Source organism: Drosophila ficusphila, unplaced genomic scaffold (assembly GCF_018152265.1).
Source record: "Drosophila ficusphila isolate 14025-0441.05 unplaced genomic scaffold, ASM1815226v1 contig_414, whole genome shotgun sequence".
Lineage (NCBI taxonomy): Eukaryota > Metazoa > Arthropoda > Insecta > Diptera > Drosophilidae > Drosophila > Drosophila ficusphila.
Window position 1 is genome coordinate 1,405,067 of NW_025064328.1, and position 19,774 is coordinate 1,424,840.

The 19,774-nt window shown below is 42.2% G+C and overlaps 1 protein-coding gene across 1 annotated transcript; it reads left to right on the forward strand.

Annotated features, from left to right (window-relative positions):
* The first annotated feature begins 13,673 nt into the window (after nucleotides 1-13,673).
* Nucleotides 13,674-14,157, forward strand: LOC108094807 (protein transport protein Sec61 subunit gamma). Its single transcript, XM_017195578.1, has 2 exons — nucleotides 13,674-13,794; nucleotides 13,850-14,157. The coding sequence occupies exons 1-2, from the start codon at nucleotides 13,742-13,744 to the stop codon at nucleotides 14,112-14,114; spliced, it is 318 nt and encodes a 105-aa protein (XP_017051067.1). The 5' UTR covers nucleotides 13,674-13,741; the 3' UTR covers nucleotides 14,115-14,157.
* The last annotated feature ends 5,617 nt before the right edge of the window (nucleotides 14,158-19,774 follow it).

The window sequence follows — 19,774 nt, forward strand, 5'->3', positions numbered from 1 at the left end:
AAGATTTAAAGTACATTAAGGGAAATTTTATTTAAATTATGTTCGCTTTTTATATGAATATTAGCTTTGTTTGAATTTTATTTTAACTGGAATATAATTTATTAAAAAAATAGCTTCGTTTAGTTTTTTGGGAACTAAAATCCTAATAAAGTGTCCACTGCCACTCCCCCTTTTGCCTACTGTGCGTTGCATCCCCCGGCAATCCGGGAATTCGGCCGCGTGCCTGAAAATATGCAATACAAATATTTGCATAGCAATATTTCTCAAGAATGAGAACGGGAAGAGCTTTAAGCCATAACCGCACCACATGTGTGCGGTTTGCTTTGGGACAACGACTCCTTTGTACCGAAGGACTTTATCTACATACAGGCACATAAATATATGCAGATGATCCGCCCGCCTTGTTGGCCGCACAGCAATCTTGCGGCATTGTTGCCAGTCCTGTTTTACTTTTGGCTGCAAGTATGTAAGTACTTGCCACTCACCTAAACTAAGGCACAGGATCCTTCGTCGGCATTCGCGTGGCAGACAAAGGGAAAGGAACGCCTTCCAGAGGGAGATACTTAGACAGTCAATTGCTGTCAGTGGCCCAAAGTCAGGGTGCAATGTTAACTATGTTAAATGGCGGTTTAGACCAGGAATATAGTCGCTGTTCTCAGGCCAAAGATACTGACTGTTTACGTTATCAGGCAAAGTTCATTGCTCGTTAAATTATTTTTAAGTTGTTATTGTAAAAGTTAATATTCTTGGGTTTCACAGCAATGTTCAGGCTATCACTTGTAAGAGTCAAAAAGTTTATAGAGTATAACTTAAAGAGACTTTTGGACTTTGATCTTCGATATCTTTGATATTGGTTTGCTATTTAATTCTCTTTGTTGCTGAGTTAAGTTTGTGTTAAAATCTCTTTATATAGCCTTTTCAGTTCCCAAGTGGGCTTGCCAACATTTTATCTGGGTTATCAGCACTTGGAACCTCTTTTTCGCCTCTCCCGCGAGCACACTTTAAGCGGCTTATGTTCCTGGTGGACTCCGTCGAACCAGATGGTAGTTAATTCTTAATTGCCCTGCTATTTGTCAAACAAAATGATTCAGCTAACCAACTCGGACGCCTGGCTCTCGCCGGACTGACAATTGTCCCAGAAACAACATTAAAACACAAAAGCGCAATATCAACTTCTGCCCACCGCAACGTCCCCCAAACAACGAACTACTACAAAAAAAAAAAAAATGGGATTTGGGTATGGGGTTGGTTGGAGTGATGGGGATGGGCGAAAACAAGCAAAGTCAAACCACAGCAAACCGAAACTAAATAGCCGAACATTTATACAAGCAATCTATCCGGGGCTGGCCGCTCAATCTATTCATTCAGTCATTCATTCATTCGGGCGTCCACTCACTCGCTCATTCGTTCAGCTGTCCATCGCAATGCGGGTCGCGATGCCGGGGTCATCTATCCTCCAAATGTTTGCTGATGTTGCGCCCAAGCGGCTGGCGCTGATTTATAAGCTGCATGCCGCTGACCACTTGATTGCGTATCCCTATCTCTATATCTCTCTCGCTTCCACTCGCTTCTCCATCCGCGTGAGTGTGTGTGTGTGTGTAATTTATTTACGTTAACACGCGCTCTGGCCCAAAAACCGGTTGGCTAACACCCGAAAAAGCCGGTAGAGGATGAAGAGCAATTTTCATTTATTTTAAATGGCATAGAAAATTGCAAACTGACATTTTTCTGGCCCAAGTGCTCAGCTTCGGTTTTGGCCCCATTCCATCTTTCGGTTCCATCGGTTCCCAATGGCTTTGTGCACACAGCCGGAAATTTGTGTAGTTGGTTGTTGCTAGTTGCTAGTTGCTAGTTGGACTGGCATTAGAAGCCGGCCCAGGTCCCAGACTGATTACCATGAAATTACATTGTTTCGCACTTAAAACATGCCGCCCAGTGTAAATGTGGGCCAAAAGCACTGTCTCCCTCTCTCTCTCTTTCTCTCTTTCTTTCTATCTCTATCTCTGTCTCTCTTGATTTGTCCCCACACCCGTTTCGGCTTAATTAAGTGGCCTGTTTTTATCTGTGGCAAACATTTCTTTGCCTCACCAACACGTCCAGCGCCCAGAATGCCCAATCCCATCCACCCTCAATCAGGATTGAATTTAATTGCTTGCATTTATTGTTAATTGATTTTATTTTTAGCAGTTTAGCATGGAGTGGTTTTTTCGGGCCGTCAGGTGCTTGGCTATTTATTCGGGCGTGATTTAATTTGTTTGGTATTTGCCTAAATTGAATGAAAATTGATTTCAAACTTAATCAAATTTTTTAAAACTGTCAATGATGCATGTCAGAAGCCACAGCAACAACGAAAAAGGGTTTTTCCCTACAGGAATCCCATTCAGCTGTTGAGCATAATTTAATCAGCGGGTTGATACAATATTTTTCTGAATAATTTGGTGTACATTGCCGAGCGCTTGTAATGGTTTTTCTGATGGATCAACTTGTCGGATATGCAAAATTTAATAACAGTAAAAAGTCCCCAATAAGCTTACCCGCGAATATTCTTTCAAATTAAAATTTCATAGTTCGCATTTGTATGATTTTTTTTAGAGCTATTATAATTATGCTTTGGTGGTTACATGTTGTCGAATTTTATCCTCACTTGTTAAAAAAATGGAAAGATTTTGAATATATTTTCGTTTATGCACAGCTTGTTGATATGAATTATTTTTGATAATATTTCTTATAATAGTCAGTTTATCAACAAAAATGTAATATGTTTGGTTGGGAACAATCCAGAGTAAATACATATATATTGATAGACTGCAATGTTTTAAAAATTACTTTAGCTTACATTTCAGCTGTGTTACAATTACTAATATTGGCTTTTAGTGTTGTCAAACACACAGCATTTAGATTCTGTGGTTGTCTGGATGGCCGTCTTAATGTTATTCTCATTGGTTGCTTTCGACACTGTCTTTGCATATCCATCTCAATTTCCCCATAATCAATTTTACTGAGCTCCGGCAAAAGCAAACACCTCACGCACATCCATGTTCGGGTACGTATATCTGGAGAGTAAGCAATAAGCCAAGCCAAGATCTATCCAAGCATACACCTGTCATAGCTCACACTCGCTCCCCATCCGATTCTCCATCGGATTCCCCATCTACCCTCCAGTTTTGTGAACCACAACCACTTCGCTTGTAGCTGCCGCCTTGCACACAAGTTCAGTTGCTCAAACACGGGGACAGTTCTCCTCCGGCCGGAGTACCTCACATTTTCCCATATCGCCCAGGGCTCCTTTTGCCAATGCGCACATATTTAAAGAGCAAACGTTTATCTAAGTTGTACCGTTGCGGTTTCCGTTGACATTCAAATGCGGAAGCACCTGTCGCCCAGTCGAGGGAAACCGGTGACTGCGACTCGAAGATGTTCCACTCAGGACACCCAAGATGGGGAGTTACGACGAAGTGGAGTTAGGATGAGGGTGGGGCTGCCATCCACTTCCGATTTCACACGCATTCGAACGGGGGCATGAGCACTGGATATTGCGAGGGTGGCTTGTGTAGATCTCGAAACATAAAGCTTAAGTAACAGTAATTAGAGTTTTGTTTGGAGCCATGAGGAAATATTTGTTGCAATTCTAATGTATTCCTTTAAAACAAATGTACATGTTAAATCAAAATCCTTGATGGAAATATTGATTTGTTTGTTGTATCATGAAACTAAAAAAATCGGTCAAAAAATAAGAAAATTCCTAATTTTAATTTTGGTACGAGAATTGAAATTCAAACGCTTAGTATGCCATTTAAAAATCGGATTCAAATTAGAAAAGTTATGGACGAAGAATTAGTGAATTTTGTTACATTTTTAGCAACAATTATATGTATGTGTTTTGACTTTAAAGCACTTGGAAACCAAGCAAAGGCATATATTTTATTATTTAGTCAGCAAATGCAATTAGCATACCAGTTTTGTGAGAACTTTTCCGTGCCAACCTCGGGCGGAACGTGGCCGGATACACACTTCGCTGGGCATACACGACAAGTTTCTAGAGATCCCGCCGGCGTACCTGGCTGGCAGCCCTCGAGGACTTTGCCACTTTGTAGTTGCTTTTGAATTCTCAAGTGTCTGCGTCGTCAACTTTAAATGGTTTCGCTTACACCTCCAGCATGCCATTGAACAAATTAATTACTCGACAACTTTACAAGCGTTCCGATGGCTGAGGCGCCACCGCCGCAAGCAGTGGAATGCCTCGTCCGCCCCGCAGCATCGTGGTTTCCTTCTGCTCAAGCGGCTGCTCATTAGAGTGCTGCATATTGTTCGAAAGTCGCCATCATCGCCATCATTATCATCGCCATCGTCATCGCCGTCGCCATTGCCATCGCATATCCTGGGTGCCTGCAAAAAGGGTGCACACGCATTTTCGATTGCTGAGCTCATTAATAATGGGCTATGGTGCAATCCTGGCCGTGTATTTGTGCTCAGTGTGAGTTATGTTCACGCTGGCCATTGGCCCACAAAGCATCCCAAATGGGCATTATTATAGCGATGTCATGTTGGAGTGACACGAAGTTGTGTTCTGCATACAACATCTCCCAGCTATTTAAGCTATATGCATGTGTTTTCAATCTCAATTATACTTCTACTACAATTGGATATAAATTCATAAATTGCAATGTTTCTGTTCTGATATTTACTTGCTTATTATCCTTGGCCATAAAAAGATGTTCTTATCCCATCAAATGCATGGATCACGGTGCCATCTCTGAAATTATCACAATGCAGCTGGCTAAATGGCCATACATTCTGTTTCTTGGCTGCCGCCTCCTCCGATTTTGGTTGCGCTCCCGTTCGCATAGCCGGAAATTGGAAAAGTGTTGCTTTATGCGCAGCAACTACGGGGAGGATATGGCGAGGAGGATCTGTGGCTGGGACTTGGCAGTACAGTCGTTTTAGTCCTTTTATGCACGCGCCGCCCAGAAGAGGGTGTACTCCGGAGTTCTGGCCATTGTTCTGGCCAAAAAAAGGCTACCGCTTGTCCAGGATATGAATGCTGTGGACTGCTTAGTCCGGCGAGTGGAGTGCAGAGCCATGTAGTGCGCGTCCTTTTTCGGGAAGTTGTCCTGGAGAGCTGTTAATGGGGGCTGTTGAGCATGCATGCCCTGGTTACAGCTCATGTGGAGGGGATTCTGCAGGAGGACTGGGCACTTTTCAGCGGAATTGATTCATCCGGAAAGATGAATTTAATATTTATGTAAACTCCATTTATCCAATCTATTCGGCCGTGCTGCGGTTCACAAAATTGTTGCGCAAATTGCCGCATATTTGCCGAAAATTATTGTATCAATATCGAGAGCCCTCGCAGTTAACCATTAAAAGGATTTGGAATTATGGGAGTTGCACAGCCACTTTTGTTGTCTATCCAATAAATTGTATTTTATCTCATATCTCTTTTTTTTTTTTTGGGCTCGATGAAAATCAGTCAAATTTATATCTGTGGTGAAGCCAAATCCACACAATCGCGAATGTGGCTCTGACGGTTCATTTTGTTATTTTACAAATACGTAATTTTGTTTAGCGTAATTGCGGCTGCAATTGAAACCGGACTCTTGATTGGAGAGCACAATGTACACACAAAACACACTCGCACATTCTCGTGTAGACGCAGACATGATTGTTGCAAATTTGATATTTACGTTTTAATGAAGGCACTTTTTTTGTTTGGCCAATCGCTGATAAGCTGGCCAATTGTAAGCGCTCTCCATCACTCGGCTGCATTCAAAATGAGATTTTTGGTTTTCAATTGTATCCGCCGCGGCAGCAGACCCAAGTTAATGAGCCGCCAGCAGACACGCCCGTCTCGCTCCGTTTTCCAATAAAGCTCGAGAGCAAACAAGCTGGAAAGGGCCGTGGCGAGAGGGCCAAGTTAATAAAAGTTCGCGACATGCAAAGCGGCACTGTAGAATATACTGCATGGTGGTAGTGGGTGCTTTGAGGAAACTTATGAGAAAAAGGGTTTAATATGTGCGTTGCCAGTACTAAATTACTCTCGTGTTCCTTTTGATTTATGTAAAAATCGCATTTGAAATTAGAAGCACAAAAGCATAGTATAAAATAAAAATCTGAAAAATGTAAATCAATCAAGTAACATTACCATCCACAAACTTAATGTCATCCCTGCATTAGCTGGTTTATTATTATTTCGCAAAATTATTATTATTTCACAAAATAGTCAGCTTTGTTTATTTGCTATTTAATGCTGAACTTAATTGCATTGGCAATTAATATGTACATTTTTTAACGGCTTATAGGTTAATAGGTATATAAATACTAATTTTTTGTTTCATTTAAATTGCAAAATCTAAATTATATTTAGGGGAGTGCTAATCAGGTCAGAACTGTCGTTTTAGAGGCACATCCAGCTGCCAATGGAATTTTAGAGCTGGCGCACACCGTTCTTCGTTAGCCGCCGTTTGGCAGGTCAGTTAATTAAATTTTGGTTGCACCGGTCCGAATAAACCGGTGATGCACACTTGGTCTTGGCTCCTGCCGTTGTCTCTTACCTCTTTGAGGTTTTTCACTCGGGCAAGCTGGCTCTCCACTTGGCTTTCCATCTTATCCTTGGTCCTTGCTCTCGTTTGTCTCATTCCATTTGCGGCTTTCTCGATCATTGGTAATTTACGCTTCACATGACCCGAGTCGGAAAAATTCCTCCATTCTTTTTCCGCTTGCGGCTTTTCCGACGATGTTTTTTCCCCCGTTGTTGTTGTTGTGACTTTAAACTTGGGCCAAAAGGTGGCACTGCGTATTCGAGGCTAAGCAGCTTAGCCTGCCTAGGGGAAATGCGGTTAGGACTCTTGGTCCTGGTCTTTGACAGTGATTGGTGCCAGTGTCAGGGATTTATTTATCTTTTAAGAGCGTATTTATTGTCCCGCATTAAAGGTGGGCTCGAAACACAGAACAACTTAAAGGAAAGCCTCGGCGGGAAGCTCTCGTTTCGGCTGATGGGAAAACTGGGGTCAAATGGCGGATTGATCACTATTTTCAGGCCTCATCATACATCTTCACTTTTCATTTGCCCAACTCGATGTGTGTGTGTGAGCAATCCTGGTCATTTGACACTTTCACTTTGCGAGCCGTACAATTTATTTCACTTTTATCAGACATCAAGACATATTGATTTTTGTCTTCGTTGGGCGCCGAAAAATATTGCCAGCCAAGAGACGATAATCTGCTGGAGCCTACTGCCTACTGTCCACCCAAAAAAAGGTTGGGTTGACCATCTTATGAGGGTCATATGCCTATGTCTCTTGAACGTAATCAAAGTTGATTGATTACGTGAGCTCATCATTCGCTTGGGTTGATGACATGGTCTAGAACTTTTCCACCACCCTTCCCCAACTCAATCTCGTTAATTTTTAATCATCTTTTTTCAGGCACAAATTAGTTTTGACATTCTGTTTTGATGTGGGTGACAAAATATATTAATTAATTTCCTTTGCTCAGGTAAATCCGCTTAGCAACTAACCAATTTCCAAGAAGGCCTTTTGTCCTAATTTTGCTTTGCCTATTTGTTTTATAAGCCGCTTTGCTTTGTCGAGATTTTGGCCACTAAAAGGCATTCCCTGAATTAAAGGAAAACACAATAAAATTTGTTTTGGAAAGTATACCCGTTTTCATATTTGATTTTGTTAGATACAAATATACATTCTTTTGTCTTTTCATTTGACACAATATTTTGTAACTTGCAAGATTATAATGTGCGGTGGATTTAATGAAAACAATTTAAGTTTAATGCTGGGTTAATAAACTACATTTATTAAGATCACATTAATTAGTTGTGATAATAACGACAAAACAATAGGTTCATTATATTTTGTATTTTCTGTTTTAGCTTTTTTGTGTACCGCATTAAGCTGAAATTCTGTAAACCTAATGGGAATAAAATGCCTTCTTGAAAGTTGGCTTAATTTGAAATGCACTTGACCCTAAAGGCGGGCAATAAAAACGGAAAGCCCTCAGCTGCTGATGGAGACACTTTCCCGCTTCTAGGCCAAGGCATAAACTCCACGAAGGGAGTAAGGACACGAGGATTGGCAGTCGGATGCCTTCGCAATCGAGGACGAGTGACAAACTAATTTCATTACGAGCAGCTGGCACCGACATGGACATTGTCTCTATATCCCCGCTTCGGCCCAATGAAATCCGGTCATAATGCTTGTAATAATAATCAACAGCACCAGAGCCTGGGTGAGAGCCGAGCTGGAAACCGGCAAGGAAGATGATAAGTAGACACGGAGCTGGACACGGGACACTTGCAGCTTTGCGGATCTCCGGCTCGGCGAAGCAATTGCCAGGGCAAAAATAGAACAATTTCACTGGAACAAAAATAAAAACAAAAGCCAGATAAGTGGGCCAGCGGATCGGGGGCGATGAGAGGGCGTGGCAAGCTGTGTGTAATATGTGCACAAATTGAAAATAAAGTTTTGTAACAAAATGTCGCACCGGAAATGAAACTCGCAGCATGAGACTTGGCTTGCCATCCCTCTCCCTCTCTCCCTGTCTCTCTATCTCCCTATCTCTATCTTTCTAGCTGTCTCTGTCTGCGGGAAAATGTGTAGCGAAGCGTGTAAACTGGATATAAAGGCAGGACCATTTGGGGGCGTGGTCGGGCGTAGCATTGTTTGCCACTATTACTGGGCTAAGAAGGGAAGAGGAGAAGAGGGGAAGTGGGCTGGGAACATACCAGATTCCGCCTTAGTCTAGGCACAGTCTGCGCCAGTTGAGCCTTTGCCATAATAAAAGATGACATTTTATAGCAGTCATAGCCATGTTAGCAGGGCGGCAAGGAGCAAGGATGCTCTGTGCTCGGTGGTTTTGGGCCTTTTGGCCTAGTCCCTGCTGAAATGGAAGCCAGAAGCTAGAGTAAACCAGCTGCCGTAGGCAAGTCAAAGAGACACAGCTGCAAAAGTACATAAACCCAGAAATGTCATGTTTATTTTCATTTCATAAGGAAATTGTCTGTCTATATAGTTTTGGGCCGAGTGGAACAGCGGCAGCAGCAGCAGCACCTGGAAAAACTTTCCCAATAAGGAGGACGAGTCGCCGGGATTGTCTGGTGGTTTTTTATGACTCTCACATAAAGTCGTGGCAAGCTGAACGATTTACTGCCACCCAACAAATTTATAGCCCATAATTAGCATATGAAATGGTTAAGTGCACCACAAATTGCACTTCAGTGTAGTGCACATGCGGCTTAACCGGAAATATGGCCGGATCAAAACTGAAGTTTAATAGAATTCGTGGTGCTGGTTTGGGGTCGATTTAATGGCACTTGATGTGGGTTAATCATCGATTTAAACTTTTCCAGCAGCAGCCATATTTTTCTTCGCTCAGCGTCAACTTATGACTTTGCCCAAACTCGCTAATGGCTTAAAAATCGGGCACAAATTATCCCCATTAAGTATTCAAATTTCTGGAAACTTTGCTCGAGCACTCAGTTGCCACTTTGAGCGACTGCCACAGGTTGAATCTTCGCACATAGCGAATCGCACATCCCGCAGCGCACAGCGCACACACGCCGCCCGGAAAGTATCCACTCATCTAATCGCATCGTTAACATCATCAGCAATTTCGCACTGTCATGGCCCGAACAATGGCCAACACCAAGAGCAGAGGACCGGGCTAACCGTTTAATCATTTTGTCACGCGTTGGCTAAACAAAAAAGCGGCGGCAAAAGGTTGCCCGATCGCTGCTGCTGGTGGGGAATTAAATTTTAGCATATGTCATAAGGGCTTAGCCATGATTTATACGGCGAAAGGCAGCCATCAAATGTCGGGACAGGGCTTGTAATAAAGGGAATTAGGCGATTCCCAAGGGAGAGACAGAGAAAGGGGTTCGGTGAGAGGAGGGGAGAGGGGAAAGGGGATCAATGCGAAACTAAACGATTTGGGAAGCTCGAACAGCAGATGCAGCTACATCGGCGGGAGAACATAACCATTACTCTTCCGAGGAGACTCGCTTCGGCTTCATATATCTTCATTTTAGCAGCGGCACTTGCACTGTGAAAAATAGACCGTGATTACACGCCGAATCTGGGCATTTTATCAGACTTCCTCGTCTCGCAGTGTAGAAACGACATGGCAGCGCTCAGCTGTGCACAAATTCGCTTGTGTATAAATATTTATATATTGAAATGCAATGCGAATCGATGGGAATGGAGTTGAAATCGGTGTTTGGCCGGGAGCCGGGAGTTCGAGTTGAATTTCGAGCAATGTGCCGCAATGCAATCGAGCCAGACGAAATTGAATTTGCAGCAAGTTGCTCAGGATTCGGCATTCGCATTCGCATCCACATTCGAATCCGCATCCGCATCCGCATCCTCGTCTTTTGCTCGCCAGCTCTCGTCTTATTGCACAGTTTGTCCTATTTGAGCATGCGAAAATGCGATTTGAGCCACTCCCTCCCTCCCCCTTTCCTCCCACAAACTTGGCCTGGCCTGCAAAAGTTTTCCATCGGTTGTTGCTTGCTATTTTTCCCGGGTGGGGAAACCGGGCCCTGAGCTGTGACAAATCTTTATGCAATGTTGCATGTCCCCTGATTTGCCATGATGACATGCTGATGGAATAAGTAGAGGGACGGCAAACGGAACTAAAACTATGACTGCTCCTCGGTGACTCTGTCTCTCCATCCTGAGCCTGAGCCTGAAGCTGGATCTGAAACTGTATCTGAAACTGTATCTGCAGCTGTATCTGCAAAGGCTGCCGTACTAGTATCCGTATCTCTGTGCCATCCTGTCTATCTGTCTGTGCCAGTGATTTGCTCGCTGAAGCGTTAAGCACAAAAATTGGTAATGGCTGTGGCTGTCCCGTTTTTGGCAATCATTGCGCAGGTTTTATATCTTTATGTTGGTTTCTTTCTCTGATAGGTTTTCGATTTGGCCAGGACCGCAAAATGCCATCGATTTGATGTGTTTTCCGACACAAGGTTGTTCCTACAGGTCTACCCTAACTAAAGTTTAAATTCGGTTTCGTTGTGCAAAGACTCTAACTGTATTACCATAGCTTCTATTTGAGTGTCGGTTGATTAAGAGTGGTTGAAATTTAATTAATTTCTCTGCTAGTGCCATTTGGCAACAGATTTTCAGCAAGGGCCCCGGGCAAAAGAAGCTTATACATCAAAAGACACTGAACTTAACCAGGAAAGCCAGGCCCTTTCCTAGAGTTTCCACTTGCATGAAAAACACTCCCACTGTAAGCTTTCTCTCTCTATTAATTGCATTAATATCTTTATGAAACATGATTTATAAAAGACCAAGCAAACACAAATAATGAAAATATCGAAATAGGTGAGCCCCTCGACCAAAATGTGCGAGTGGAAACTTTTCATTATAAATTGCGTGCCAGCTGTCAACATGGTGGTTGCCCCGGGGCCAATTGAAATGGATTTGTGGACGGGGGGAGGGCGGGGGGTTGTTCTGAAGGCGTCCCGATGGAATGGCAATGATAAGGGGGCGTGGCACTGGCAGTTGAAAGGCTAATTTTGCACATTTGGACTGACATCCATGAGGAGCAAATGCGTTGTGGGTTATCATTTGGTTGGTTAGTCCTTTTCGGAGGCGAGGAAAAAGGGGGCAACGGCGGTCGGAGGGGCGTGGCAGGGCAGGCAATTTCATGGTTAAATGATTCAGAAAGAGAATTACAAAATTAGGCCTTGGCCCAGCCCCTCCGGTTAACACAATGTAATTAACTTTTGCGCGACTGCCTCGCCCTCTCAATATATTTGATATTTATTTTGGCCCTCTGGGTGCACTTTGGTCATTCGCCCGCTGACAACTTTGCCTCTATGGAGCCGAGTACGCCGGATGTGCTGGCCATCTTCCGCCGACCTCCCCTCGCTGTCCCTTTATTCGAGCGGCTTTCGAAAGCAATTTGAAACAAATTTTATTGCCAAAGTTTTCGGAGCACATGGAAAATTGTTCAAGTGCCACCGCAAACAAAAAGCGAAAAAAAGGAACCGACCAAGATGCCGCCCTGATCCACAATTAGTCCTACACAAAAGTGTGTTAACTGCTTTCGGATTGCAAATAAAATGAGACGAATTTGCGTGGAAATTTATAGTTTGATAGTGAAGGAGGGGGGGAAAATCGTAGAACGGTTCGATATCGAAGATTGGTTGCCTCTTAAAGTGCGGCCTTAAAACCTCGTACAGCTGGTGACCCCAGAAAAGGGAGGTAGTGGGCTCAGTGAGTCCGCAAGCCTCGTTGCGCTTCATGACCAACTTCAATGGTCGGCGCACAGTGCGTATGCGTAATAAACAAAACAACTGCAGTAACAATCGCCCTCGTCGTGCTTTCTCTGTTTTTGTGTGTGTGTGTGTGTGTGTAAGTGGGCTTTATTTAAATTTACAACCAAGCAGTCGGCACTGTTGAGCTTTCCTACGCACACTAGTCATGACCCCTCTCCCCCTTCCCCACCAACTCTCGTCCCCTCCTGCTGCACAATCTCTGAATGGAGGCGGTACACGCCCACTCCCTGGGCGCACATTGTGCTCAGTGTTTGGCGTTTGCCTCTGTTGAATAATAAATTGTATTTTGCGGCATTTAAAAGCAATTTTTTAACATTTTTCAATCTCAATGGCAATGCCTGAAACGGCAAGCACGCACACCATCATAAATATCCACAAACACAGGCGCACAAGCGATGGCAGTGGCATACTCGTATCCGTAACCGTACACTGAAAAAACAACTTCTATAAATTACTTTAAATTTAAATATATTAATTTATTTTATTTAAAGTTGTAAATAATGGGAACAACGTTAAAATGTGAAGAAAAAATTGTATTTTAAAAAACAAAGTAATGTAGTTTTTTGGAATGATATTATTTTTCTCGCTAAGCATTTGTATGCAAAAATGTTCATATTTCAACATCTATTGTTTAGGTAGAATTTAAACGGTTCTAAAAACGTTTGCTTCTTATTTGAATATGAATATTGTATTTGATAGTTGGCCAAGAATCAAAGCTCTATTGTTTTAATAATACACACACATATGACCATCGTTGTGAATGCTATTTCTGGCAGTGTAATTATATACATGGTGGAATTGAGAAGGAGCCCGGACGGAGCCCGTTGTGGCACAGTTTTGTCTACCAATTTTGCAGTGAATTGTCCTGGGGATCTCTGAAGCCAAGGCTGTCAAATCGTAGCAACAACAGCCACCTCTCCACACACCGAGATGGATAGAGATAGATGCAGGGCGGGAGTGGAGGAGGAATTGGGAGCAAGAGCGAGATGGGGGTATAATTTTTGGCTTAGACTTGGAGCTGGAGAATTTTCGGACTGGCTCCCTGTGCATTTAGTTAAGCTTCAAGTGAAGACAGCAACGATTCGGCAGTGAAACAAATTGCAGCATTTAAGTTCCCCTTCCGCCGCATGGCTCTCCATCAGAAATTCAGTGCGGCAAGAGTAGGAAAACTAGTCGAAAATGTTCGTACTTGTGTGTTGGGGGCTGGCAAACAGTTTGCGTAAAGTTTGATTATGTGTGTAAACCGGCCAGTATTTTCCATTTCAAGTTGCTACACTTTGCATGTGCCAAAGCTGGCGGCAATGTTCGGTACAACAGCTGGCCATTATTAGGAACGAATCTCATGTCGATCCCAGCAGGCCTGTGAAATTAGTTCGACTCTGAGTAACAAATAAGTTTTTGCCTGGAACTTAACCACAGGTATTAGTAACTGAATCTGAACTGAAAATGGAGCAACTGCTTTCACGTCGTCGTAAATACAGGCAAAAAAGTTCCAAAAGGTGGATATATCATGGCATTCCAATTTCGTTTCCATCTCATCATATTAATCACCAGGGGACTTCGAAAGCTCTTGCCCAGTTTTAATTGCAAGTCTCTGGAAAGTGTGAGTCGCCAGGTTAGGGATCAACTGTGCCTCGTTCTTCCATCTGGTAGCTTTTATAAGAACTCCAAGCGTTTCTACAAGAGATGTACGAAACCCGACCGCCAGGAGTTCCAGCGCATCAGTGCAGCTATTGGCGTCGGATTCCTCATAATGGGCTCCATCGGATTCGTGGTAAAGCTGATGCACATTCCCATCGTCAACATTATCATGGATTGAGCTAGGAAGCTTTAAAGAAAATAAAGTTTCAATTCAACTGCTCCGAGTAGAGAGTTTCCTGGCCAAAAGCCAATTCGGAAGGAGCAAAGACAAGCTGGTTGTGCTGACCTAAGGGTGTTGACAAGATCATTCCTTTACTTGCCAAGTTATTTTTATTTTATCCGTTAGTCCCGTTGCAAAATAACTATGTTAAAAAGTTTAAAATATTTAAAGGGGGGGATGAAGGTTGATAGCCAAAGAACATTGATATTTTTAACTTTCGCAAGTACCAAATGCAATCTATATCAAAAACAATTATATTTTTTCCACCTTATATTAAGCACAAAAGCCTCTGGGATTTCTTGCCTTTATCAAAATCTTCGAATGGGATCAAAGGTGAAGCCTGATTTGGCATGAAATTGCAAAAGTGCAAGGTTTGATTATCCAGAGAGAGCCAAGAAATATTCCTTTTTAAGCACATGCCCTTTTTCAGGTAATACTTTTTAGTGAAACAAAAGAAATCGTTTACAGGTATTGGACTTTTCCCATTGAATGTCTTTTTTGTAAAAGAGTAAACTAGTTGACCAAATCAGTGGGCAAAGCTTTTATCCGAGCACTTGCAGCAGCTGCAGAGGGAATCAGGATGCGGGTCCTTGACGCATCAGTATCCATATCCCTTCGACGCTTGCCTGTGCATTGTCACATGTGTCTCCATTTGCTGCTGTTATGTTTTATTGATGAGACTCGCAAACCAAAATTGATGATGCCTCGATGTCCTCGTCCGCGTCCTTGCCGCGTTGCGAGGAGTAAAAGCGAGTTGCCTTGTTGTTCCCGCTGTTGCCGCCGGCAAATGGCGAAAATTTATTCAAAACTTCGAAGCAGTTGCATCCTTTAACGGCTCGTTCGTGCAACAGGCGTCAAAGGACCTGATGTCGGGAAATTGACGTGGGCTTTAGTAACAGACGAGCCGTCTCACAGGAAACTTGAGAAAGTTAAAAAACCGGCGACTTATTAAAAAAAAAGTTTTTTTTACCAAACTTCACTTAGTTCATTTTTACTGGTATTCCCATGTCAAAGTTGTCGAAAGTGGAGTATCGAAATTGGGTAAATGCATGTGTAAAAGAAATGGCAACAGGATATTAAAATTTATGGAGAGAAACAATACTAACCTCCTTTGTAAAAAAGCAAACGTTTGTTACATTTTTTCATTATGAAAGTATAGGGAAGTCAGATGGATATAATTTGCTTCAAATAAACATTGTTCGGAAACTAAAAGCTGACGGTTATCTTATATTATAATAAAAAAATATAATTTTATATATCAGCTAAAAAATGCATTTACTATACAAATCTTAAAATCAAAAACTTAAAAATGTTTTTCAGGTATACTAAAGAATTAATATTATTAAAGAATAAATTTATTATATTATAATTCAAAGTAAATTAGGCGAACTTTCTTGGTAAACTAATACAGTAAGTTTTACACACATTAGGCCATCCAAACACACATAGATTTTCTCTTTGTGCCTTGGTTTCCTTGTTCTAGTTTCCTTCTTGATGCATTTTAATTAAAAGTGAAGTGCGGCCATTAATTTGCAACTACAAATTACACTCAATAAAACATGTCTGCTACACTGATTTTTTGGCACGAAGCGAGTGCAAAAGAGAGAAAGAGAGAGTAAATGGGTGTGCGAGTGTGTGTGTGTGTGTGCTGGGGAGACTGGCAATCAATTTGCACTTTGACTACAATTACTGATTTTCGACACTTCAAAGGATTTTATAAATTGCCATTTGCTCTCAGCCCTCAAAAAAAGTTCTACGTTGCTGCTCTGACTTTGGCAATTTGTTTTGGCCTTTTCCCTTGCCCACACACACATACACACATGCACTAATACACTGGTACACTCGCACACTCATCCTTACTCACACGGACATGGTCACATGTGTTTTTTGTTCTCATTCTGATTGCGCCTACCATGTACAACTTTAATTAACTCAATGTGCGACTCCTGCGGCCAAATGGCAAGCCGTCCAAAAAGCCAGGACTTGAAAGTAGTTTCTGCGTGGCAAATTCTGGAGCGAAAGGAGGCAAAGAGTAAAGTGATTTTTGTTTGGTTGGCATGCGGCAAATTAGGTTTTGGATGAATGGAAAAGCTAATGAGGGACACCGAATCAAGCTGGACAAGGTGGGAAAACGTAAGAGAAGATATTTTTTTCGGAAACAGTTGAAATTTCTCCACCCTCTGCGTTTTAGGCAATGTTTTGATTCCGCAATCTCCATGCAAAGTGAAGACACACGCATAAAGCGGAAAACATTTTTACACATATGACTGGCGCTGATTGAGTTTGTCACGTCGGCGAAATAAAATTGCGATGCGCCCCCAAAAACTGGTGGCTAAGCGAAGCGGGGAGGTACGCAAAAAAATCGGGGAAAAAATAAGAATGCTAAGCGTTCCGAAGAAAAAATACCAACTACTTAGCTTAGATATTGGCAGATATAAATGCGAATCTTGCTCAGTAAAATAATATCACTTCTTTTCATAACATTTGCTAAAAGGGGTAAGTCATAAAATTATATTCAAAGGAGTTATTCCGAAAAGCGTGAAAAGTATAGCATTCTTCTTATCTGTAAAGCATAGGGTACACAAATCGGACAAGAAACGTCCAGGAAGAACCCCTGAAACCCGGAAAACCCGTGACTTTTTTGTTGGCCTATTCTGCGATTCTACTTCGATATATATGCACACCTCACCCCGTTGGTTTCGGTTGCCTTTCTTGCATCTGTGCCAAAAACCGGGTAACGGGAGCGGAATTGCAGTAAAATCGTCATCGATGAACTCGGCGACCTCTTTACGCATGCAAACAACCGCACACACAAACACACACACAAATACACACACAAATCGAGGCCTCATCCGTCCAGCATTGCGTATACGTAACGTGTGCCAGCGCCAACCGATTGTCGCAGTTGCGGAATATTTGCATAATTTAGCGATTGAATTTTATGCTCAAAAGCAAAGCGGAGCAGCTGCTTTTCCCTCCCCTTCTCCCCGCCACATGGCCATACATCAGACGAAAAGGGGAAATTTGAGGAGCTTCCTCCATTTTGCTTTTCATATATTAATTATATAATTTTTGCTACATTTGGGCGTTGCCAGGAGCTTCCGAACGGCATCATCGTCGTTATTAAGCTGATGATGAACGCCGTTCTTGCCGGGGCATGGACAATAATTGCATGCAACATAATTAAAGCCATTAAAGCACTTAAGCTGCCGGAAAACCCAGGACATGGCATATGGCTGGCCGTGGCTATTGGCAGTCGTCCGGCGGGGAGAATTGCAAGTGCGGGGGGTTGGCGATAGAGTGGCCACTGGTCGAGTCATGTTTGCATATGCATAATTATGATGAAAACACATTTAAATGCATTTAATCGGGCGCATAGCCAGCCTCGAAGGGGATCGGCAACAGGAGCATCAGGGGGAAAGGGGCTGGACCTACGGCCAAGGATCGTGGTCAGTTGGGTTTGGTCGACCTGGTTTGGCAGGTGGCTTATGGCCACGGCCCACTGAAAAGGCTTTTAACGTTTATTGGTTTTTATTAAATATTCCGTGCCCGTGGCGAGTTCGCAGGCATATTAAATTCATAGAAACGGATTGCTCAATTTATTGGGCTTCAAAAGGCATATTTAAGTTGAATGAGCACAAATGTTTGTGGTGCTGATGAACAGCGTCAATGATTTTTAGTTCACTATTGGCTTAAATTTGTAAAATCTTTAACGAAATTGACTTGGCTTAAAATGAGTTACAAGCCATTCTAACAAACGAGCATTCTGTTTTTTTTTTGTTTAGTTATGCAAAATGAATTTAATAAACGAAAAGTATTTTTTAAATAAACATCCAAGCCAAACAAAATTTCACATTCTCAAAATATTTAATTCAGATTTTACTGTAAGGATTGTGCCTGCTGACTTTCACTTTTATTAGGAAAAACATACGAGAATTTAATACTCCATAAATCATGTTTCCAAAAATAAACGAAATCATTTTCCATCAGCTATCGATCGAAGAATATGCAAACTTTGATTGGCAGAAGAAATTCGTTTGTTGCTGTCCAACATGAAATGATTCAGAGATGTCTACGAAAAGTTGTTTGTTGATTGGCATAGTCAGTGTGGAGGAAATCCCATTCATAGCTGTTGATATTGAAATATTTACCGATTCGCCTACTGGAAATTATGTATGCAATTTAAACGAAATTATTTATGTGCGAAGATTTTTCAAATATTTATACTAGTCTAACAAAAGTGCATACACACATTCGCTTTCATTGTTTGTTGTATTTGTTGTATTTGTGGGCAGTTTTGGGAGAGTTTCTATTTGTCTCGACCGGCCAGAAATTTAATTAAATCTCTGCTGAGCATTTCAATTTCATTTTCTATTTACACTTTGTGACAATTTTTACGCGTCAACTTCTCTGGTGTAGCTTTTTGTTTCGGGGCGACCCATTGTTAGTTTTTGTCTTTTTCGATTCAAAGCCTAGAGTGTGGACCCTCCATAAATGTTGCATGAGGCGCACTTCCCGTTTCCTGTAAGCGCATTTCGCTTTCATGACAAAACAGAAAAAGGCGAACTGAGGAAGCGAAGATTTTTGGGCGGCTAAGCAGGAAGCTCAAACTTTGAAGTTGCCGGAAGCTCGGCTGTTGTTGTCTCTTTGACCCACAACCGAATGGCGAAACAGTGGCTCTGCCAAAAGGAAGCCGGCCAAAATAGTTGATCCTGCGGCCGCCTCTCACCCAATTGACCCATTATCAGTAGTCCGACCTCGGAACACCTGGCCAACATCTGCGGCGGTTTCAATTACCCGCACTTCCACTCACTGTCACCTCGCTTCGAACTTAAATATTTATAAAGTTTATTAATGTGTGTGTGTGTGGCACCTCCGCGGGGAAAGCCAAAAGACAAAGAACCGAGAAAAACCAACGGGAAGACGGAAAGAAAAATACAATTATAATTATTTATTATGCGACAGTTTCCACTCTGACTATCTGCGTCTCCTCGGCTCCTTTGTTGCACTCTCTGCAAACGAAAGCGAAACGAAACTGTCGCGAGAGTTGGCCATAAATCATTTATGCAGCAGACCCTCACACACACGCAAGCAAACAGACAGACAGTCAATACACTGAAGAAAAAATCGTAAAAAAACAACCATTTTTAGCTAAACAGCAATAAAAATAATATTCCGTTTGTTAACTGCAGTAAAAGTCAATTGTTGACGCTAGTATTAATACTAAGGCTGCTAATCATCAATAAAACTTAAAGAACATACTTTTATAAAAGCTAGAAAAATCGTAATTGACTTTGTAGTTAATAATATACTGTTACGACTTACGAAAATATAAATAAGACTTTCAGCTGACTTTCAAAATGTTTTTTTTTTAAACAAAATCAGGAGCATATTAAAGGATGTTGAAAGACTTTTTGCCGTGCACGGATACCCGTACGCATGCAGTATACAAAGTGGCATAAATCAACTTACACTCGCACACCTACACCCATCCAGGCCATCACTTACGTGGAGAGTTGGGTACATATATAAGGGGGGTTTTGAAGACGTGCCTGCAGTCATATGCAGAACTTGCAAAGGGTCCTTTCCCGCTTTCGCCCAAAGTAAAGACGCTGCAG